The 24933-nt window shown below is 50.8% G+C and overlaps 1 protein-coding gene across 2 annotated transcripts; it reads right to left on the reverse strand.

Moving 5' to 3' along the window:
- Nucleotides 1-651: 651 nt before the first annotated feature.
- Nucleotides 652-24556, reverse strand: LOC144734714 (carboxypeptidase inhibitor SmCI-like). Of its 2 annotated transcripts, XM_078617043.1 has the most exons (8): nucleotides 24386-24533; nucleotides 12974-13150; nucleotides 9627-9671; nucleotides 7993-8160; nucleotides 6187-6240; nucleotides 5302-5475; nucleotides 3603-3647; nucleotides 652-2191 (listed from the first exon to the last, which is right to left on the reverse strand). In XM_078617043.1, exons 1-8 carry the CDS (start codon nucleotides 24447-24449, stop codon nucleotides 2016-2018), a joined length of 903 nt encoding a protein of 300 aa, XP_078473169.1. In that variant the 5' UTR covers nucleotides 24450-24533; the 3' UTR covers nucleotides 652-2015. The 2 variants fall into 2 exon arrangements, with proteins under 2 accessions (XP_078473169.1, XP_078473168.1); XM_078617042.1 differs by lacking the exon at nucleotides 7993-8160 and having other exon boundaries at nucleotides 24386-24556.
- Nucleotides 24557-24933: the final 377 nt, after the last annotated feature.

Genomic DNA, 24933 nt, shown 5'->3' on the forward strand with positions numbered 1-24933 from the left:
GGACCACTTGTTATTAGAGTTTCGCAGCTGGACTCTGGTGGGCCGCCCTGGTTAACACTGCAGTGCATATCTACCATAATACTACAACGCGCAGTCCGATTCGCTCAGTGGACGTCGAAGATTCAGTGACGCGTTGTTAAAACCGCTGAGTAGGCAACACCGTTCCTGTTACACCCAGGCACACAACTCGAGAGGACCATCTGCACCCAGCCTCTTCGCCGTGCCTCTCCATCGCAGGCGTTGAATCCCTGCTGCCACACGTTCATCTGGGCATGATGTGCCCACGTCGGAGGCCCAGAACAGATTCCGATTCATTTCAAGTGCACAGGCTTTCGTATGCCATCGTATTCGTTGCCGCTTGATTCTTCCTATAGGTTTAATTTTCGACAATATCTTTCAATCTTATTTAGTATACCGTAGTTTAAATGATAAGGTTCGTGTTAAAGGGGCGATGGCCCCTTCAAGGATAAGAATGGAGTGGCGGGCAAGGAAAGGAACGTGTTCGAGAGGACATCCGCCAATGAGATGGAGCGATTAAATGAGTGCGTATTCAGGGAGCGAGATGGATCATTGCAGCGCAAGATTGTTAGACGGCAGCATCTTGGGAAGGCCTTTATCCAGCAGTGGATGGATCACAGCCTCGGGCACACATTTTCCCATTTTAATTCCAATTTTATTAAACATTTGACGCACAAGAAAGTAGAAAATACTCGACCCAAGACAGCTAATAAAATCCTTATTCGATACCCAACAGAAAGTTTTAATTCAATTTAACAATAACATTCATTGTCCTCTCTCTCGTGCTCTCCCCCCTTGCCAAATACGCTTAGAAAACATACAAAACAAGATGTAGGCCCTTGGTCCAAAACATCAATAAAGGTTCTACAAAAAGCTTTAAAAATGAGCATCGATATGCATTGCTTAAAGGGCAACGACAACGATACCTCAACACACCTCTTCTACACCAGTGATTGCTAGCGAGTAAGTCGCATTTTAAAACGTGCCGGACATTCCGCTTGTGCCGGTTTTCTTTCGGATTGCACCGCGGCGGCTTGCGTGCCGTTCGGTCGGATGTCCCGAAGTTTTCCGAATTCCAGTTCCTGAAGGAGCTCCCAAGCTCACGGGAGCGAAACGTCGGATGTCGTGCCGAATGGCACATGGCACAACGCGAAAACGCAGCGCGGCGCGAAAGACATTACAAACATCTCCTGGTGGTATCCAGAAAAAGCATTTTCGTGCAAAAATCTTTCCAGCATCATTTTAAACGCGACGCGTACAGACCTGATTTTACCCATCTTGGTGTGCATTAGGATCAACTTCAATACCAAAACAATAAGTCCCTTGTACCAAATAAGCTAAATATATTATTGCAATTATACCACAAATGAGAAAGGTTTGTCCGTGAAAATTCAATCAATTAAAAATCAACAGTTTAGATATAGCAGTATAGGCCACAATCAACATTGAAAACGAAACGACTTGATATTCATTAATTACCGTTCCGTAACAAAACTCGCTGGATGTGCCAGGATAGAGCGACGGGTATAGTGGTGTTCGGTGAGAAGGCACGAGGGGAGAAGCGCCCAGCGGCTGGGGTTATTCGCACCCTGCGCTCTACTGGACATTGTGAAAAAGAGCTTTATAGCTCATCGGATTCCTCCAGTATGTAGATTCTGATTCTGTTACCATTGGGGGCTGTGCACAGGTGGGGGGGGGGGAGGGGAGGGGAACCTCAAGCTCGTTCAGAACAACACGCGCGTTTTATAGCAGGGTTTCTCTAATTCCAGTCTTTTCCAAGCTTAACCAATTTACCCAAAATAAAGTGCACAATATAACCAAATAGAATGATGCGATGGGTTTCTTTTGGTTAAGTAAATGGTGACTGGTGGAGGGGGGGGGGGGTTCCACGTGAACCGGAAGGGCGGTCCCGGCTTTAGAGGGGGAGAGCGCCACGGTGCGATGCCGGTCGAGTGGCTGACGAGAGATGCCGCCACCCGCCACCACCAGCACCACGCTCAGGAGGCGATGTTGGGGATCAGGTACTCGGTGTCGTCCTGCTTGGGGTTGTTGGGCCGCACCACCGTGAACACCTCGGGGAGGTGAGTCTGCCGCTGGCGGAGGCGTTGCATCCACAGGAAGAGCAGCACGAGCACCATGAGCGAGGCCAGCACAGCGACCAGCACGCCCAGCACTGTCGTGGGGAAGCACCGGGAGACCGCACAAGTTCAAGTTTCATTTATTAGGTATAGCCCTGTGAGCCATGCGGCTCTTGAGTCGGGTGCAACCGCAACAAACAAAATATGAACAGAGAACATCTTAAAGCGATGACGCACAACATAAACATCCTGGACAAACAAGTGCCAGGAGTCAACACACACGCGCAACGGTGAAAGCGGACACGTACGGCGTGTTTGGCATTTTATATTCGTTTCGTACTCCCGATAGTGCAGGGCGATCGTCACGTGGTGGGGGTGCTGCTGTGTGGTACAGACGCGGCCTGCGGTGGCGTCACAGTAGTGGGGGGGGGGGGGCGATGTCGCTCTGCGCAATCACAATTTTATCAATGCACACCGTCAGTTGTCAAATTTGGTCCGCGATGCCAGCACACGAAGGCCTAACCCCCCCCCCTCCCTTTTTCAACGGTTTTATTTAACTTCCCTCGTGTTTGTCGTGGTCAAATCTTGTAATCAAAAGTTAGTCTACTTCCTGTTGTCCAATCTATTCCAAATTTTGCACACGTATTCCGATCCGGTGACAATACATGCCTGTATAGAAATCGGCATCAATTCAATTAATTGCCTCCTTTCAAGCATTTAAAATTTTTGTATGGACGGCTTATTAATGATATATTTTTGTGTACGTCAAAAACGCCGTAGTCCCTAAACTGTGGAATCGGTTCGTACAAAAAGAAGGCGCCGCGTGTCTCAGGCGCCATTGACGTACTTCTCGACCGCGAGTTAAACAAAGTTGCTAATAAAACCGTTGTTTAATTTAGTTTATTTCTAGTTATGCCCGGGGATGTTGAACGTCCACCGTGAAGCAGACGGCGCGCATCGCGCTTTGTGGTTAATAGGCACAGCCAGGAGGGCACGCTGGAGATCATCCACGACAAAACGTCCGCAACGGGCGGCGAAGTGCGTGACCGTCGGGCCGCTTCACCGCCCCACCCCCTCCCCCTAAACATCAAGCAACGAAACTCGAGTAAGGGGGAGACGCTGCCACAGTGGGGCCGATGGTCTCGCTATGCGAGACTCGCAATGCGGAGGCGTTGCCGGTTTGAAGTTTATTAAATTCCTGTGCCTAGATCCGCCCAACACGGCAGTGTAAACGTATGCAACCAGCACAGGGAGGCGAGCGGCAGGCCGCGTACGGTGGGGGTGGTAGCGCAAGTCACTGGCGGCCGGCCTGTGGCCACCACCCCGCGGCATCCGAGAACGCTTTCACTGCGAGCGGCTGCCGGGAGTCGAGCGCAGTGCCTCGGCGCTGGCGGCTCGGCACCTGGCACCCCATGGGTGTACCGAGAGGGGGCTCGGACTATACTGCACGCGGGAACCGCTCCGCTGGACGACGCGAGAGAGGACCGGAGGAGCTCTTGACCTCACCGTGCACGAACAAGTCGTTCTGACGTTCCTCGTGGGGCTGGTTTTCTGCAAAACACAAGATGGGACGATTCTCAAAATCAAATCGACACAAACACCACAACACGCGCCCCACTCCCCCAACACCACCGCCGACCGTAACATCACCTGCACACGGTCACATCGGGTCAACAGCACGGCTTCTGGATGGGGCTGTCGGAGCTCCTCTACCGCACTCCACGGCCTCCAGGCGGAGTCTATGGGCGGCTGCCGTCGGCCGGGTTCACGCTGTGGGGCAGCAGAGTGCCATACTTCTTATATTTAATTTAATTGTTTTACCAGGTAAGGTCCACTGAGCTATGAAGCTATTTCTCAGTTTAAGAAGCGACCTGGCCACAAATGATAGCTCAACGAAGTGGATCATCGTCCTCGTGTGTAAACTTATAGCAGCTAAATACCCTAAAAGCGTGAAGCCGATTCTAAACGTGGAGGGGGAAAAACCGGAGGATGTTGGAGAAAAATCCACACGACCACGGGGAAATAAACACGCAAACTCTAAATATACAGCAGGCGTAATGGTTGGGATCGAACCCAAGACCTCTTGTATACCAGGCGAGGGAGAAAGCATCTCCCGTAGCCACCGAGGTAGCCCGCTCAGTGCCTTCAAACCAGTGGGGTGGGAGGGGACAAACACCCTTGACGATCCGGCGGTGAACTCACAGAAGCCCGTGCGGTTATTCTTGTTTCTACCATTTTCTCTCCCAGAAAAGCATCACAGGATCTCGAGACTCTGCCAAGTTTTGCGCAGTAAAGGTCGCCGTTACCGAGTGTATGTGTGCGTGTCATCCCGTTTTTGTATTGTTTTGTTGTTGACCCGCCAGCTCTCAGTGCTGTGGGTCAGCTCGAGAGAGGGGACCCACCCCCCCCCACCATGGGTTGTGCTGGACTGACCTCCACGAGACGCCTCCAAGGCGGCGAGCGAGCCGGGCGGGCCAGGGCCGGATTAATGTTCTTGCAGTCCCTAGGCATTTCTGTTCCGTAGGCCTTCAGGTGATAACTTTGTACAGTTGCTACTGCTGCCCCATGGTACTACCGCCACCGTCACTCTGCTTGTTTCTGACGCGGTACTTCGTCCAGCCGCTGGACAGATGTTGTGACCGATACATTCATTATTTAGTCTGTGCCCTAATTCAATCGGGAGCGTGCTTTGTGCTGCAAATAGTCAGATTTATAAGCAAAAATGTCTTCAACTTTTTCTTACTATGATTATCATATCGGATGAAGGCAGCTTTAAAAGGGGTAACATTCATTTTCATCGGTAACATTCAACAAAAATAACATCGTCAAAATTAGTTTTCGTAAGCCCCTTTAGTTTTCGTAGGCCTGAGGCACAGTGCCTCCTGTGGCCTGTTGGATAATACGGCCCTGGGGCGGCCACAAACGCAAGCGCGTCGACCGCTGGGATGGCGCCAACACGGGCGACGTAGGCAGAGGCTAAGATGTTTGTTACCCGCCCCCCCGACTGGGTTACACTGCGATTTTTGTTCTATTTAGCTCTGGGGAGGAAAGCCTGGAGAGCCTCGGATGGAACACATGCAGACAGAACAGTGAGGGAGAAAACAAACTTTGGCTCTTGTTGCCGCGAGGCGCGAGAGTCACCGCTGTACTGCCGCCACCCACCCCCGTCGCTCTACGTATGGACACGGATGAAGGGACCGGTTACCTCCAGCGGGCGCGGAGCAGACGGCCGCGCAATCCTGCTGGCTCTCGAAGTTGTTTCCGTTGGCATGGCAGCCGCCGTAGATGAACTCCTTGCAGGTGGCGTCGTCCGGGCTGTAGAACCACCGTCGCAGCGAGGCACGGCACGGGCCCACGAACGGCGGAGCGGTACACACGCCTGCTCACACCGCACGACACCCACCCACGGCACCCACGCACGCACGCACCAGAGCAACGAAGAGTTCACTCCCACGAATGAGACTCTCATCCTGCCCTGACCTGGTTGCCACCTCGCTACACAAATAACACTCGAGCTTGAACTGAACGCGACCCCGTCAGGCGCGTCGTCGCCCGCGTCTTTGACTTTTGCATCGGCAAAAAAAAACCTCTTCGTTCTTGGGAGTCCCCCGTGCCCGAGTACGATCGTCACTCCGGCACGGCACAGGGCCTCCGAGATTGACGGCGGACGCCAAGTTGGAGAATCAGGCTCTCCAGTCCCAGTGGAGACACGCCGTAGATTACTAGTCTAGCGCTGTGGATTACGAGTCTAGCGCTGTGGATGACTAGTCTAGCGCTGTAGATGACTAGTCCAGCGCTGTGGATGACTAGTCTAGCGCTGTGGATGACTAGTCTAGCGCTGTGGATGACTAGTCTAGCGCTGTGGATGACTAGTCTAGCGCTGTAGATTGGTGTTGCTACTGCTGCAGTAGTTGCCGTCTGCCGCCGTACACGACCCGAGCTCGATCCGTCGACGCAAGTGAGAAATGGCAGCAGCTGCACCCTGATACTATTCTGCGCACAGTTTTGTATCGCCAAGCCTACTTGCATAAAACGCGAATTACGAAAACGTAGAGAGAGAGAACAAAAAATTAAGGCTGCGTTCCGGTACCTTGCAGTGGTTGCTCAAACTGAATGGGCATCCTCTGGCTCTTGACGGCACGATCTGCACGCACGCAACGCGCGCACACACACGGGCAGCAGCAACGGTTACAACACCACGTCTCGGGTCTATCGATTTTGCTTTCACTAGGTCAGAAGTTCAAGATTAAAAACGAAACTATTTTTATTCCTATTCTTTGGGTCTTTCGGTAAAGTCACGTAGATAGGTTCAAAGAAAATAACAAAAAACTACGACGTTTCGATCGCAACACAAGCAGTCGTAACTTTACCGAAAGACCCAAAGAATATGAATTCCTGCAGTTACGAAAGCTTTAAGTCAAGATTTAAACTATTTTTTACTTCACCAGGTAAGGCCCCACTGAGCGAAGTAGCTCTTTTATCAGAAGCGACCTGGCTATCAACTAAGCGGCTAATCACGTGGAAATTTATAGCGGCCAAATATTCTAAACGTGCGACGCCGATTCTAACATATTGTAGGCGGAAAAAAAGGAGGACCCGGTGAAGAAATAAAAATCACGTGACCATGGGGAGAGAGACGAAAACTCCAAATATACAGCAGGCGTCAGTCGGGATTAAATCCACAACCTCCTACATACCAGGCGAGGGACATGACATTTCACCCCTGCGGTGCCCTACTCTCGTTTCCAAGAGTGACTGAACTCAAGTCATCAAAATGACAAAAAGCGAAAACATGAAAACCCAGTACAACAAATAATCAGACCCGAAATCAGAGCAAAAACAACCATGGTACACATTAATTGAGCACAGTGTAAAGTCGGATTCGAACCATTGGTCTCGTTGCTCAAGAGCTGAAGAGACGCTACCCACTACACTACAACGCCATAGTGTAGAGGTAAACAAACTCTGCCTGGGCGATGCAGCTACGCTTGGCAGTGGTGCAAAAATGTAGGTGTAATAAATGTATGGTGGGGCAATGGCCCTTTCTTCACGTAGCGCGTGAAATCAACTTCAAAACGGGACACGTTCAGAAAATCCCTTCCAGCTCGTTTCTACAATTGTTGTTACCCCTGCCCCCCACAGATTGCCCGCATGACGGTCCCAAATCATTCACCCCCCTCCACCCACCCACTCTGCCGACTGGTCGACACGAGCCGACAAGGCGAAGCCGCGGTCGCTCGTTTGAAGTCTGTGGCCTTTCCGGCCTACGCCGCTAGTCCTGCCCGTCGTTCACATGGGGGTGGGGGCTTTCGCTCGTCGCGCGCTCGAGCAGTCTGCGGTGTGCGATCGTGCCGATTATCGAGCTTTACACCATAAACGAGGCCGCGTCACCTGCGACAAAACAGCTGGCCACGACAAAACTGTTTTTTTTATTTTGGCATCGAACCAAAAGTTCGGGGCACGTCCCACAATTCAGAGAACACGGTCCTGCACGCACCCGTGGGAGAGTTGCAAGCTGCCATGGTTGTGAAGTTGGGGTACCCCAACTTCACAACCACGATTTCCTCCGGTTCAATTCCGTGCCCCAGCGCGGTGGCCCAAACAACGGTGACCAAGTTTCTTTAATCCACCAGCCCAGTGGCGTATGAACGGGCATGACCGCGGTTAATCTGATCGGCAGGTCGCGTGCAGCGAGTCAAAGTGTGCGTAGTCCCACCTCCTGTGTCCGGTCAACGTGGGAAAAATTGGCCAAAATACCATTTCGAAATCAGCTTTGGCGGAGGCCCTTCCGACCAGCAGTGGTGCGCGATTGGTGTAAGGCACCAGCAACGAGCCAACGATGCCGAGGCGCCCCAATAGCGTGGAGGAGCGAGCGTAGAGCGAGCGCCAAGCGTACCGGTGGAACAGGCCTTCATGCATTCCGCGCTGCTCTCAAAGTTGTTCTTGTTGCCATGGCAGCCTCCGTACGTGAACTCTCGGCAAGCCCGGCTCTCCGCATCGTAGAACCACCGCAGGAAGGCGGCCATGCAAGGGCCCTCGACCATGGGCGCCGTGCACGTGTCGTCTTTGCACAGCGGCCCACACACGCACCGCACCGTCAGAGACGGTGGCCCGGGCCATCGTCCGGCGATGGGGGCAATCGCCGCCACCCTCACCCACCCCCCCCCCCCCCCCCCCACTAAAAAACATCCGGCTCCCCTTGAGACCCCGATAATCGGGGCTTGCAGTGAATCACTGTGGTGCCCCCCCCCACCAGTGCTAGATTATCCTAGTAGCAAAAGTAGCTACATATGCTATGGGCGCCGCACTCAAGGGCCCGGCGCTAAATGCTTTAAAGCTATCATTTGTGGTTCAGTCATTCTGTACTTGCTCTATTACTATAGTACTATACTGCCTTCAACTTTTATGAACGACTGGGTGTTTAAGGTTAGCGATTTGTAGTATTATCTGGCTGTATAGCAAACGAAAACATACAATTACTTTACTATGCAAGTAAAAATTTTTATTTTAATATTTATGTGTTTTTTTATTTAGAGCACCTTTATAACATATGTTACAGGCCCCACACTAGCTTAATCAGGCGCTGCCCCCCACACAACAGCGGGTCTCGTAGAGCTACCATCAAGTTTCCTTCTTCAAGTGACCTTCGGTCTACACAGCAGCAGGCAGCACTTTTCCTATCGGCCCCGCGAACAGACAGCCACATTTATTGGACAGGCAAATCGATACTTGTTTTCAGTCCTTGAATGAGCGAAATTAAGTACAGAACACCAAGTTGAACGTTGGGAAGCCACTGGTAACCAGGCCAAGACCACCGAATCACTTGAGAATGTGATTTAATCATGGGCGGCGGATGAAACCTGGATTCGAACCCACGACCTCAGCGGTGCCGGCACGTGCACTACCCCCCCTGCCCCTCCGAGAACCGCCTGCTAAAGCGTGGTTTAATTTGACGTGTCTGCTCTGGCCACAAACGATGCGGTGTTTTGTGCACCTTGGCGATGAACAAGCTACGCAGGACCGCCCCTTTTCCACGCGTAGGAAATGCAAGCATTAAGGGTGGCTTTACATTTTCGGGGAGATGATAACGAACGCGACTGGCTGCCTGTGATCCAGCGCTGTGGAGACGAGCAGCGAGGGTTGGTGGATTTGCTCCGTAAATGTGGTTGCAAAACTCCCTTGTCGCGAGCGTCAAAGAGGTGCCTGCACCCTGGCTCGCCAGGCGAAGGCAGCAAGAATAAAAGGGTCCGTCCATATGGGACCAAGCGTTTCCCCATCGCACGGGTAGGTTTTTCTCGGAGAACTTCCGATTCTTCACGCATATATATATACAAAAAAACTCAATTGGTTGAAAACACCTTAATATTTAGGGGACCACAGAACTTGCCCAATTGCCTGATGCAGGTTGATCGCGTGGCTGCTTTTCGCACCCGAGTTGTTTCTTCTCTACGGGAGCGAATACCGGGTGGCAGCAGCAGCGCGAGACCAGTTCACATTATTGCTTTTATTGTTGTTGTTGAGCGTCATTACCTGTTGGACCTTCCATCCTTGCTTCCTGGGTGATGTTATTCTCACCTGGAAGACAAAAACGATGCAAAATTAAAAACAAATCCTCGCACACGGAACCAAACAAAACCAGGGTTCCTCGTCGCGACAACACGAAACACCCACGGGCAATCGTGTGGCCCTGCCTACCATCTTGAAGCAAAGTGCAAATACTCCTATTAGTCTTGGCAGACTTGTCAGTCTACAGTTATCTGTATAATATTTTTAGCGTGGCGTGATAATAATAATACGTACAACCCTTTATCAATTGAATGCTGGAAGGCAGCTTCTCCCCTCGGCTTTGTTTGGCTGCAGCGATTCAACTCCAACAGTTTGTGTAAATGATGAGATAATCCATCATGAACAGGGGGACACGCGGTGCGCATAGGCTAGAAAACAAATGGATTTAACAACACGCAAAGGTGTCGGTGAGTGGGTAGGCAAATGGGCGAGTGGATGGGTGAGTGGGTAAGCCTTCTTCCAGAATTCTATTGAGAGGTCGTGTAGCAGTCAGCACCCTGCACTACAAATCCGGCGGCCTGAGTTCAACTCCCGCTCACGACCAACACCGATGACGATTATCTGAATCAGTACCAGGGCCTCCATGAGTGGGTGGGTAAAGGTGTGCCGCTGCTGCTGCTCGCAAACAGCAGCAAGCCACAACGCTAGTCCACGCGCCTTGCATGGGGCGCATGCCAAGTGGCCACCACGCCACACGTACAATGATGCTCTCAGCCTTGTCCAGACCAGCAGCTCCACAGAGCGCTGGACGTGTCAACGTTTTATTTGTTTATAGTCACAGACTAAAAAAAAAAGACTTGAAAATGGGGCCGCCCCCTATCGTCCCTTCCAAGACAGCAGGCAACACAACGGCGAGACAACCGCAGACCAGTTGTGTCCTCGGCCAGCGGGACTCATCAGTACAACGGAGACTGCAATATTCTTGGGTTTTTCGGTAAAGTCATCTACATGGCAGGGGCTCGGTCCCATTAGCAGCAGCCGCACTTTAACAACTCTGGCACCCCCCCTCTCAGCCAGTCTACATAACAAAGGCTCAGTCCTTTGTTATGTAGACTAGCCGTAGCTTCAGCCGCACCAACCTTACCATAATAATAAAAAAACTCCTATCCATGGGCCTGCCCTGGCTCCTCCCCCCTCAACCAGTATATATACGGGGTCGGATCTCTTGGAATTTCTCATTTACTTGATACAGCGAGCGTGCTGTGACGGTTCCACCTAAAGACGGAGGCTTGTGTTGCCCCCAAACGTTGTGATTTTTATTTTATTTTATATTAATTTTATTTTATTAATTTATTTTATTTTATATTAATTTAAATTTTTTACCTACGTGACTTTACCGAAAAAACCCAAGAATATGAATCCTTGCAGTCACGAAAGCTTCAAATCTGGAGACTGCAATGTTCACCGCTCGCCTTGAGCACCCGCGGAAGCCTAGTGTATACAGAGGGGTTGTTACTGTCACACCGTTGCACTTGCCTGAGAACGCACTCATTTTCGTCCAGCGCTTTCGTTAAAAAAAACCCTGACAACAGGACAATCTTGCTTTCATCATTTTGGATACTGGCTAAAAAGATTTCCTAGAAATATACTTGCTCGATCCGGGCTATAAGCGTTCCGATATGTGCACTGCCTTTGTGCTGTTCGCCTTTTGGCATTCTGCGGTCTAACACCGGTGAGACTAGGCCATAAACCGTCACTCTCTGGTGTAGGCCAATCAGTGCCAAAGAAAATGCGGAAATTATCAGAGCATGTTTGTTTTCATGCTTTGCCACAAGTACGTGTGGTTAATGCAGACTTGATTCCTCGCAAAAGGTGATGTTTTAACATCTTAACACCCTCCTGTTTTATTGCCAGAAAGGGTAAACCTATTCTTATTTTTTTATCAAATTTTAGGACGTTTGTGAACAATAACCTCAACTTACATTATCATAACATCCCTGCGCCACCCGTTCCAAGTCTAGGCTCAAGGCCTTCCCGTTTTCCTCTCTGCATACGACCGAATGCTCCCGTAACCAATAAAACCGTGCCCACCGCTCCCGTCCATACAGCGCGTTGGCAAGGATGCAGTTTGCATTTAGATGTCGCTATATAAATCCAAATTGCATTGTATCGCACACCCCAATCATCTCCGATGAGCCTCAACCTCCCCGATCATAACTCGTCGCCACCCATTTCTGCATCGCTGCCGGGATACAACAGCTGCTTGCGACAGTAAAGGACATTTACAACGTAATTATACTAATTACGCCAGACTAGAGCAGCGACGTCGACACCACTCGCCAATTTACGTCCTGCAGTGGAACGGGACGGCGGGGGGGAGGGACGCTACTACAGCGGGGGCAGACGCGTCTCGCGTGCTCCTCAACGTCAGCGATTTCCCTGCTGCTCAGATGAGCCACGAGTCCTGACCTTCCGTTCACGGCCCTGCACGGCAAATGGTCGAAAAAATTTGGGGGGGGGGGGGGGGAGGGGAAAGTCTATAGAGAGCAACCAATGTTGACTTAATTCAAAAAGTGGTACCCCCATTTTAAGTAGAGCCTGGGGGTGAAAATGATGACGATGGGCTGAGTCAACCAACCCAACCAGGATTTGAACTCCTCACGACCTTCCAATTAATAATTAAAATGTATAATGCGCATTCCATCCTAGGATCCCCATACGCAATGAATAAAAAGCAGGAAACAAAAACTGAACCAGGGGCAAGCGACCAAACGAAAGAGGGCAGGATAAGTCAGTGAAGTCGCCCACCGATGTTGTTGTGTCTAGGCAGAGCTGTTCTGTTATTCCACTAAGGACGGAGGAGGCCTTGCAGGTCCTGGGGGGGTTCTCATTAGCCAACCCCAACCTCCCCCCCCCACCCAACTCTGTTTGTTTCACACTGACCCCAATTACCCACATCGCTCATCATCATCATCAACATCATCCCGCCACGGTCAGTCCACTGCTGAATGAAGTCCTCCCCAAAGTTGCCACAACCCGTCACATGGTTCGGCGACGCAATGATCCGTCCAAGCAAGCAACCCCACACATGAGCAGCCGACTTCCGTCGACTACCCCCCCCCCCCTGCCCGGCAGATGTCCTATAGGGCCGATGTTTCGGGCAACGGGCCCTTCTTATTCTTCTCCCCTCCGCCAACGAAAGAGGGGGGGGGGCAGCGTTTCCGAAATGTCACCGATTAACGTGCCGCACGTTTGACCCTCGGGGCCACGGGTGCTGTCGGCGAACGGCGCGCCCCGGTTTTGTTGCCGTGAGTTTTATATAAAAAATAACAAAACAAAAATCGCTACGACGAGCGCCCCCCCCCCCTCACCAGCGTCGGTGAGGCACCGTTCCTCGCACTCCAGCTGCGTGGAGAACTTGTTGTCGTTGCCTCCGCAGCCGCCGTAGCTGAAGGACCTGCACTCGGAGGCGGCCGCGTCGTAGTACCACTTGGGGATCAGCGCCCGGCACAAGCCCACCTCCGGCGGCGCCAGGCACAGCTCGGGAACTGTGAAAGGAGACGATTGCCGCACCCGAACCCATTTAGCTGAGTATGACACAAGGGGCTTAAACAACATCCACTCATATGACAATCGACATGCATATGTATTAGTGTAATTATTGTTTTCTTTAGTGTAATCCGGTGCTCTAACCGTGTAAACTTCACGTGTAAAAGCATTCGTATAATATAAGTAAAACTAAAAAGTAGAGAATTTTAAAGTTAACAAAAATTCCATCAATTCACTTGGCCAACAATAATATTAATAATGGAGCAGCCACGATAGGAGCTTAGGTCAGCAACGCACTGGACTTGCAACCAAGAGGTCGCAGGTTGAATTCCATCTCCTGGCGCAGCAGTTGAAACAGCGGTGCAAGTTTCTTACTCCCACCCCACGTCCCCACCTCCCGCACCCTGCCTCTGTCCACCCAGCAGGTGAATCGCAGTCAGCTAATAGGTAGGTGGCGTGTGGTAAAAGTCTGGGTGGGTACTCCCACCTCGATCCAAAACGCGTGGCTCGGCCTGGAAGAGTAGACCAAAACACACTGGTCGCCGCTCCCTCCAATGGAGGCCCCCTTTCGCTAGCATTAGTGGTAAATTAATAACACCACAAAGCAATTGAAGGGCCGCAACCCCTTGTCTCGCACGTGCTGTTCCCGCTCTGCACGAACAATGTTTCCCCGCATCCAAGTTCGCATCCTCAACCAAACACAATCTTATTTTTCCTCTTTCAAAAACCACTTCAACAAAAGTTATTCGGTATGTTCTGGGTATCATTAAGATTTTCCCACAATTTTGTCCTTGGCCATTGTAGGCGCCTAACCCCCCCCCCCCCAACAAACCTTTGCCGGTTCGGAACAAAATGTTCGATTTCCCGACTGGCAGAATATTTATTTCAGATAACAAAAAAGTGTTATTACTCGGGGAGAACGCGCACTCGAGATGGCAGCAGCTTTCCGCTTCACACCGCACAAACACGGGCATTACCGCCGCCACCGCTTCTTCCTTTGAGGAGTTTCCCAGCATTCATTGGCGCTAAGGTGAGCCTCACCCCCCCCCCCCCCATAGCTTACATCACACCACTCCTCCGACCAGCAACAGTTGGCTACGTGCGGTGCGAAAGAAGTCCAATAAATATACATTCGTTAATACAGGTAGTCCTCTTACTTACGATGGAGATGCGTTACGACGACGCCATCGTAAGTCAAAAATATCGTACGTCGAAGATGGCCTAGCCTACCCAGGAGTCTTACAGAATGGTGATAATTTAGCAAAACAGAGCAATTTATAGTACCGTACTGTATAAACTATATACTGTATGCATTAATTAATTACAATACTGTATTGCAGTCAAATGTAAAGTAAAAAAACAAGGAAAATGCTTAGCCTACCTATTATGAACTGCAATTTAATAGAAAGTTTTTTCAGGAAACAATCCTAACTTAACTCCGTCGTACGCTGCTGCGTTTGGCCTCCGCGCGAAATTTCAAATATTTTACAATTTTGTTGTATCGCTATCGCCATCGTAAGAACGAAATATCGTAAGTCGGACCATCGTAACTCGGGGACTATCAGTACACACACCACAAGCATGGGAATAAACCGTCACGCGATGTATCATTTGGCACATTTGGTTTCAACGCTATCATTTGTAGGGCGCAAGGCTGTGATCGCGAAGGCAGGGCACGAGCTTCGGCACAGGGACTCTTCTACTTACGAACGAGTTGGGTTCCAGGTCTGCGTTCGTAAGTCACTTTACTTATGTAAATTCCAAAGTGTTGTACTTTGGAATATGTGTACACGGAACATGGGGAATGGCTTCAAAAGTTGTATGATCTCCTGTAGATGTAAATGCCACTGGTTCTTCATGTTCTGCAGATGTAGATGCCACTGGTTCTTCATGTGGCATCTACATGACATACCGACAGGTTTGTTCGTATGTCTAAACGTCCGTAAGTCGAATGTTCGTAAGTAGGAGTCCCTGTATATAGACATAGGTATATAGACAAAGATCCCCCGTTTAGCCTTAACAGACTGTTGGGGGCAAATGTCGTTAGAGTAGCACCTATGGATGGCCGGAACGGCACATGAGGAGGTGTGTGGTCACACCGCACCAGGAATTCATTTGAAGCCCAGTCGACCTAGGGGAGGCCCAGGACCGATTCAGATAATATAATCGTCACTGGCGTTGGCTGCGAGCGGACATCTAACTCGGGACGCCAGGTTTGTAGCGCAGCGCGCTAACCGCTACACACAACTGCCATTCGCCACGAAGTGGCGGTGATGTCACCACGACGCTTGTGCCAGGCCATGTGCACCTTGAGGCCACGTGAAGTGTCAAACGCCCACTGGCAGGAGTTCACGGGGTAGACCCAGCAGGTGCCACGGATCGACAGCCTGAGATAACTGGCCGATGCACCACCTGTGCCCCCTACTGTGCCAACTTGCTGTGCTTTACCACCCGGCGCTCCGCTCGTTGTTGTGAGCATCGCTCCTCCGCCTTCTGTTGTTGTTGGAGGGCACCTGCCTCCAACTGCCCAGTAACGTCCTTCACGAGCCTCCTCCACATAGGCCGTTTTTGACACCGCTGGTACCAGTCATCGGTAAGTCCACTCAGCTCCACATCCTCCTGAACCACGTCACTCCATCTCCGCTCTAGCCCGTGCTGCGCCTGTTTAGCCCCCTAAACTGCTACACACAGGTATGTAAACACAGCCAATATAGACACATGTAATATATGTGTCTATATTGGCAACCGCTTTGCGGAGTCATCTGGCGCGTTTCCCAACGGCCAAAAGGTGAGTTCTTAAAACGTTTACTTCAGAGCGTCGGGCAAATACAAAACCTCCGTAAACACCACGGCTGCGTTGCGAAACGCCGTACAGTAGTAAACATTGTCACCACACCCCCGAGACGCGGTCTAACCGGCCTGACTCCAGCCCGTTGTTACCGCACCCCGGCCACGTTCTGGTTTTTCCAGATTCTTCTCTCCCTCTCGTACGCAAAACCTTCAAACAAACACCACCACGCTTGCCGAGCTCACCAACCACGGTACAGTCGATGCACCCCAGGGCAAACGCACACCCGTGGAGAAACGACCTCACCAACTCCGAAGATGGTGCGCCCGTGGAGAAATGACCTCACCAAGTCGGTAGAATCCCCGGGCTCGGATTTTTCTGCTCTGGGAGCACTTTGGGGCCACAAAGACAAAGATCTCCCGTGTAGCCTTAACAGACTGTTGGGGGCAAGTGCTGTTAGCGAGTAGCACCTATGAAGGCCGGAACGGCACGCGAGGGGGTGGATGGCCAGCACCACGCCCGGCCGCCTTTGTCTCCCGAGTCGCGATGTTTTTACACACCCCACCAGGTACTCATTTCAGGCCAAGTCGACCTAGGGGAGGCCCAGGACCGGTTCAGATCATTGTCACTGCGTATTGGTGGACAAGAGCGAGAATCAAAACTCGGGTCTCTGCCGGGTTCGTAGCGCAGCGGCGCTAACCACTGCGCCACCGCTCCCCACCCCCCTTAATGCCCGCAACCACTGAACGAAAAATGGCAGCAGATGCGGACACCTGAAACTGATGATGCACAAATAGGAGATGTACAAACTCGCCCACCCATCACAGACCCGCGGTGGACGTAGAGAGCGACTCCCACGTCTCTCCGATTCACAGACACGGAGGAGGCCATCATCACAACGACTCGCCACTCCCGAGGCCATCATCACGTCTCAGGGACCACCTCAACATAACATCACGGGCTGCTGCCCCACGCCTACATCGGCAGCACAGCACTAAATCATAATAACGAACTCCAGCCATGCTCAGTCTACTACTGGATTAAATGCTCCCCACACAGTGTCCGTCACGGGCCGGGCGGGCGCTATGACCATACTTCACCACGCTCGTCAGTGTGGTTTGGTGAATTGGAAGCGGGAGGGCAGGACCGCTCCCGATATCGCTCGCCACCGTGGCTGGGAATCTAACTCTGGTCACTGGGTCCATGTGGCGTCGTGTGCTAACCGCTCAGCCACGCCACAGTCCAAACCAGTGGTTCTTAACCTTTACCGCAGCCTTGCACCCCTTTGGTTCTGCATCGTAAAAAAATGTTATGTTAATCAATACATAGATTTGATTATGCAAAGTAGTCGTAACTTACGTGACCGTGCGTAATTTGTTTTTTCAATGATTTACCTTCTAAACAAATCTGGCCATGGTCTCGCACCCCCAGAAAGGCCCGGGTGGTGCGTGCACCCCAGGTTAATAAGAACCACCCATCTCGAGGGTACACCACCCACACCAACCGCCCAGTCAATGAACAACCCACATGGGACGTCAACGAGTCTAAGAGGCAGCTTCTGCTTGCTCAAGCGTGTCACGGCTGAAGGACCACTGTCTTACCTGAGCAAGTCGGCCACGTCACCACTCTAGAGACCTGCATTCCACTAATAACACCGACACAGCCCATTGGTAATCCACTGCTGGATGAAAGCCTCCCCACGGCATGTCGGGTGAGAATGGAGGTCATGTGACTATACTTCACCACATTGGTCACTGGCCAGGAGTCGGGTGGGGGGTGCGCGTGCTCTATCCGGTTCAGATGTTGCTCGCTATTGACGCGAGCCGTGGGTTCATGGCCGCAGTGTGTGCGAACCACTGTGCCACCGCTCCACTCTTAAAACGCACGTGCGAGCAGCACATGGGGCTCGAATTCATTGTCCATCGAACCGTGGTGGCAACTCGGGCTGGTTTCTCGGCCTTGGCCATGAAGATGGGGGTCAGACGCGCAAAAACAACCGTGAAACCAACCCACGTCTCGTCCGGCTCTGCCACCATGGCCATCTGCAGGGGAGCAGATGGTACAAATGTTAGCCACGTTATCAAAATACTGTTCACAGGGCCCCCCTTGGTGTGGAGCGCAATCTATGGTAAAACTATTATCCACTCTCTCTCTCTGGCCTCTACGTGCTATGAAGAAGGTACAGGTAGTCCTCTACTTACGATGGAGATGCGTTACGACGACCCCATCGTAAGTCAAAAAAAATATCGTAAGTCGAAGATGGCCTAGCCTACCCAGGAGTCTTAATGGTGATAATTTAGCAAAACAGAGCAATTTACAGTACCGTACTGTATAAACTAGATGCTGTATGTATTTATTAATTACAATACTGTATTGCACAGTAAAATGTAAAGTAAAAAACAAGGTAAATTCTTAGCCTACCTATACTGCAATTTACTAGAAAGGCGGGAGATGCGTCCATCCCGGCAGCATCCCAACGTACAGTATCGTACCTCGTACGGCAGGCTGCGTTTGCCTGCAGTGCGAAATTTAAAATATTTTATCATTTTGTCGCATCGCTATCGCCATCATAAGATCGAAATATGGTAAGTCGGACCATCGTAACTTGGGGACTATCAGTGTACGTAGATTTTTCTGCAATACTTTGTTGTCTTTTCTTGGATTTTCTGTTTGCACAGTCACTTTAAGATGTTTTCTTGTTCATGTTTTTGTTTTTCGTTTGTTGCGGTTGCACCCGATTTAAGAGCCGAATGGCTCACAGGGCTATACCTAATAAATGAACTTTGATCAGTATATATATTTTTCCCCTGCAAGGCCACAGTGCGACTGGACTAACGTGTTCAGTTTTTGGCGTTGTTTGTCCGTCAACGCAGCAACAGCAAGCAGCATCACCGTTCGTAATTTGTCAAAAGTGGAACCCCCCCTCAGGCGAGCCAGCGAATACTCAACAACGCTGTAATACAAACATGACCAGGCCAAAAAATCCCGGTGTGTGGGCCACTTCTGAAACGCATAACACCACAAGTTACTATGCGATTAGGATTCATACGGCTCTGCAAGGCTTCCTGGATAAACAAATGACGTAACTGTTATTGTCCCTGTCATAAGCTGCTGGTGGTGGGGGCATTACAATTACCTCCGTCACAAACCCCAGCAGGAGTGACCGTGTCACGCTGGCCGTGCCATACCACGCCGGATGTGCCGTGCCGGCCACACCAGACGCACCGTGCCACACCGGACGTGTCCGTGCCACAACATGTGTGTCACACCTTGACAGTATTTCGACACAGTCACATATTTCAAGATGATGTCACCACCACCACCAACCAATCACCCGTAGGCCCCGATTGTCTGAAGCTGCCCAAAAGCTTATCATCATCTCTCAACGCATCTGCCATTCTACTTTTAAAATCAGCTACATGGAAATGTACAGAACGGCCTTGGCATAACATCCCGTTCACGTACTCCGGATTTCATTCCAACCTGCCAGATATCTACGGCAAAAGGTGAAAGCTCACAGAATCGTAGCCACCGATAAACACAAGACGAGCGGCGGATCACCGGCGCGAGTGCGACTGTGGTCATACAGAACAGACCATAACCAATGCCCGATCCGCAAATACGAAGAAGACATCACAGCGATATATTCTGCTACTCCTGACGTGGTTATCTGCTGGCTTGATGTCCGCCGGATTTTATTTCGATCTGCCAGATATGTGGCAAAAGGTGCGATTGAAGTTCGCCGAATCGTTGCCACCGATAAACACAAATCGAGCGGTGGATCATCCAGAACATACGCAATGATGCCCGATCCACAAATACGAAGAAGAATAAGACATCATCACGGCAATACACTCCGCTACTGTTGCTGCTGACGCGGCCATCTGCTGGCTTGCCCATCCTGAATGTGTGATTGTAAAGTTGTTGTCTCTCTGTATCTACATCAGCAGCAGATGATGACCCATACTCTTTGGTTTTTTCGGTAAAAATCACGTAGGTGAAAATAAAATAAAATTAAATCACAACGTTTCGGAAGCAACACAAGCATCCGTCATCAGGTGTGACTGCTCCAGCAAACATTATTGTAGCGTATGAAACGTCGCGATTGAATTTAGTTGTTTTAATTTAATTACATTTTGTTTTCACCTACGTGACTTTACCGAAAAAACCAAAGAGTTATGGATCCTTGCAGTCACGAAACTTCAAATCTAGAAGTAGAAGATCGACCGGTGGCTAAGTTGACGGCAGCCCAACCGCTGGCCCGGTGGGACAACCGAGGCAGCGGAGGTGAAGCCACAGATCATGGCAACGATTAAAAACATTGCGGCCATCAATACCGCAAAGGCGAGGGCTCGGGTCCTCAAGTTGACACGGTGACTTAAGTTGGGGGGCAGCTTGTGTTCGTGTTGTTGTTATTACACAGAGCCTGCCCGTGTGAGCCGATTATCCCGGGTTGTGGATTTAAACTGTGCTCGTGAAAAAAAATAACTGTAAATATCTCTCATGTTATAGAGTTTCTCTTTGGTTAGATCGTGCAGTTATATATTGGCGAATCATTTTTTGTTAAACATGAAAGCTGCAAATTTCGATCGAAAGCTTTCGTGACTGCAGCGTCTGAATGAGCCATTCAGACACTGTCTTTCCAACAGACCTGTTCTTCACCCGAGGACGGCTGCTTTCGTTGTGGCCGAAACGTCGTGAGAATTGTATTTTATAATGTTTTATTTTTATTATTTCCCTTCTACGTGACTTTACCGAAAGAACCAAGAAGATGAAAGCTGCACTATGATTCTCTCAGCCAGCGGCTCTTGACTAGGGGATGCGAGATGCCCTTTCTGGGGGAGCAAGAGATGCCCAGATTTTCTTTAGAAGGTGCATAATCGAAAACACAAATTAAATCACACGGGCACGTTAAGTAACCACTTTGTTTCATCAAACCCCTATGTACTTATTAACATTATATAAACTCTTTGGTTCTTTCGGTAAAGTCACGTTACATTGCTTATGGCTTTATTTTGGCGATTTCGAAAAGTTTTTTGGTTTGGCCATGTTTGTTTGTTGTAGTACGAGTTAGAATGATGGCTTTAATCTAAGTTGTCTTGTGGTTGTTGTTTGACTTGCATCCCACTGGGATTTTTTTCACAGCGTTGGTGTACGGTGCTTTTTTTCGGAAGACTTTGCAGTTTTTCCTGGATTTTTCTGTTTGCGCATAGTCACTTTAAGATGTTTTCTTGTTCATGTTTTTGTTTTGTTTGTTGCGGTTGCACCCGATTCAAGAACCGAATGGCTCACAGGGCTATACCAAATAAATGAAACTGAAATGAAACGTAGTTAGAAATAAAATAAAAAATATAACAAATCACGACGTTTCGCCTGATGACGACCACTTGTGTTGCGCCCAAAACGTCGTGATTTATTTTATTTTATAACTACGTGACTTTACCGAAAGAACCAAAGAGTATGGATTCCTGCAGTCACGAAAGCTTCAAATCGAGATTGAACATTATCTATATTTAATTAAGAACCAAAGAGGGTGAAAGTCTGCAGTAGACGTAAAGACCCACTTGCTCTAACCCAACGAAGGGGGGTCATAATGCAGCTACGTCCTCACCGTGTCCCCAGCAAGTGCCCCAGTCATGTTCGACACGTCTGGGGGAACCGGCCCGGCCCGACAAAGGGGCCGTCCATAAATGACGTCACGCGATTTTGGACGATTTTTGACCCCCCCCCCCCTTCGTTGCACGGCGTCACAAAAAGTCAGACCCCCCCTCAAATATGACGTCACAAAGCTCTGTCCCCCCCCCAAAAAAAATATAAAACATGCTTCAAATCGCTTTAAACTATTGTCATTGTAGTGCGTATTTAATGTGGCGCTGCACTGATGTTGTAGGAGAAAACATTCATTAAAAAGTCTATTTAATTAACTAGAACGTGTTGTCTATATTTCGTCACACATCGTCACAAATGTCTGACCCCCCCTCCCCAGTTGCGTGACGTCATTTATGGACGGCCCCAAACGTGACGACAGTCACACCAGTTTCGTTTTAAATCCGATTGTTTTGACTGTGAGAAGTGGCGTGTCATTGCATTCGTTAAACAAAACAAAATAAACCAATTAGGAATTGTATTGTATTCTTGGTTCTTTCGGTAAAGTCACGTACAAGGGAAATAATAATAAAATAATAAAAATAAAAACATTCTCACGACGTTTCGATTGCAACACAAGCAATCATCATCAGGTGTGAAATCCATAGCAAGCCATTTTTTTGTTGTGGATTTCACACCTGATGATGATTGCTTGTGTTGCAAACGAAACGTCGTGAGAATTTTATTGTTTTATATTTGTATTAATTCATTATTTCCCTTCTACGTGCCTTATCGATAGAACCAAGAATATCAATCCCTGCAGTCACGAAAGCTTTAAATAGAAATTCAATTAGCAATGGTTATTATTGCCCATTGTACACCACCACCATCACCCATGATATCTAAAAATGTTTTACTCACTCCGGAGCTCGGCTCTTCTTGTGGAACAAGCGGCCGGGATTGCGGGGAGAACTACGATGGGGGTAGCCCTCGACTTCACCACCACCACAACAATCGCCACGTCAGCACGGCGCTCGTGCCAGGCTACGTGCACCTCCAAGGCCACAACACGTGCCCTACTGCACCCGCTCCACTGGCTCGGGCTTGCCCGGCTTGCTGCTACTACATTCACTACGGTGCTGATGTGTTCAATGATACCACCACCGCCGCTGTTGTTGTTGTTGTTGACAAGAGATGCCGTCGTTGTGCTCCTGTGCGATAAGTTATTACGGCGGGGAGCCGTGGCGCAGCAGTTAGCGCAGAGTTCCAATTTAAACAAAAATAAGCCACCCCACCTGTACCCGAGCCCGGTGCTGGGCCTCTCCCTAGGCAGGACTCTGCCTCAACTCCAGTGCCTGGTGCGGTGTGTAAACATCGCCACTGGGGAGACAAAGGCGGCCGGGCGTGGTGTGGACCACCCAACCTTTCGTGTGCCGTGCCGGCTTTCGTAGGTGCTCGCTAACAGCACTTGCCCCTACAGTCTGTTACAGGCTATACCGGGGTATCTTTGTGTCTGTGTGTGTCAGGGTGTGTGTCAGTGTGTGTGTGTGTGTCAGTGTGTGTGTGTCAGGGTGTGTGTGTGTGTGTGTCAGGGTGTGTGTGTGTGTGTGTGTCAGGGTGTGTGTGTGTGTGTGTGTCAGGGTGTGTGTGTGTCAGGGTGTGTGTGTGTGTGTGTGTCAGGGTGTGTGTGTGTCAGGGTGTGTGTGTGTGTGTGTGTCAGGGTGTGTGTGTGTGTGTGTGTCAGGGTGTGTGTGTGTGTGTGTGTGTCAGGGTGTGTGTGTGTGTGTGTGTGTCAGGGTGTGTGTGTGTGTGTGTGTCAGTGTGTGTGTGTGTGTGTGTGTCAGGGTGTGTGTGTCAGGGTGTGTGTGTCAGGGTGTGTGTGTCAGGGTGTGTGTGTCAGGGTGTGTGTGTCAGGGTGTGTGTGTCAGGGTGTGTGTGTCAGGGTGTGTGTGTCAGGGTGTGTGTGTCAGGGTGTGTGTGTGTGTGTCAGGGTGTGTGTGTGTGTGTCAGGGTGTGTGTGTGTGTGTCAGGGTGTGTGTGTGTGTGTCAGGGTGTGTGTGTGTGTGTCAGGGTGTGTGTGTGTGTGTGTCAGGGTGTGTGTGTCAGGGTGTGTGTGTGTGTGTCAGGGTGTGTGTGTGTGTGTCAGGGTGTGTGTGTGTGTGTGTCAGGGTGTGTGTGTGTGTGTCAGGGTGTGTGTGTGTGTGTCAGGGTCAGTGTGTGTGTCAGGGTCAGTGTGTGTGTCAGGGTCAGTGTGTGTGTCAGGGTCAGTGTGTGTGAGGTGTGTGTGTGTGTCAGAGTGTGTGTGTGTCAGGGTCAGTGTGTGTGTGTCAGGGTGTGTGTGTCAGAGTGTGTGCGTGTGTGTCAGAGTGTGTGCGTGTGTGTCAGAGTGTGTGCGTGTGTCAGGGTGTGTGTCAGGGTGTGTGTCACGTTCCTCGTGTGCCGCCCTCGGGGCCTTCACGACGGGACGCGCTGCCCGCTCTCTGCCCCCGGGGCTCTGTGGAGGCTACTGCGGGCGAGCTTTGTCGTGATACGAGGGGGAAGGTGGAGGGAGGTGGAGGAGGGGAGCTCCCGTGATGTTACAACTCATTGTGTCGTGGCGGGGCTGTTGTTGTGGTTCAAGGCGAACTAACGGTGGGGGTTGTTGTTGTTGTTGGGTGATGGTGGTGCTGGTTGTGTGGATTGTGTTGATGTCCACCCCGCGAGGTGAGCGACTGATGATGAGGAGGAGACGAGAGCGAGGCGTGGAGACGAGGTGGTGATGGTGGGGGGGCCGAGATGGGAGATGAGAGAGATTAGTGGAGATGAGGGCTGGGGGGCGAGTGGAGACGAGGTGGAGGGGGGGGGACGTCGCGCCTCTCACCTCGCCGCTCCCCGCTCGCCGCCGCTGCCGCGATGGCGACGCACATCAAGACGAAGATCTTCATGGTGGCGGTGATGGCGGTGATGGCGGTGATGGCGATGCTGCTGCTGCTTCTCACTCCTCCTCTACCCGCGTCTCGCGGATACAATCCACGCCGCCCCCTCCGCCGTCGCTATTTCTGGCCCCGCTCGGTCACCGCCCCCTCCCCTTCCCCCCTCCCTCGCCCCCTCCCCCATCCCCTCCCCCATCCCCCCCTCCCCCGCCCCTCCCCCGCCCCCTCCCCCTGCGTCTCCGCCCCCTCCCAATTCAAGAGCCGAATGGCCCTTTTACACGCACCTTTACATCAGCTGCACCTAGTTTACACAACAAAGGCCCATTTCTAACAGCGTGCTTCAGCCGCACCGAACCTCACAAAAATAATATCCAGGGCCTACCTTGGCTCCTCCCACCCTCGACCAGTATATATACTGTGTTCTTGGAATTTCTCTCACTTGATACAGCTATCGTGCTGTGACGGTTCCACCTGAAGACGGAAGCTTGTGTTGCCT

The sequence above is a fragment of the Lampetra planeri genome, chromosome 52, assembly GCF_965212315.1.
Source record: "Lampetra planeri chromosome 52, kcLamPlan1.2.h2, whole genome shotgun sequence".
Classification (NCBI taxonomy): Eukaryota; Metazoa; Chordata; class Hyperoartia; order Petromyzontiformes; family Petromyzontidae; genus Lampetra; species Lampetra planeri.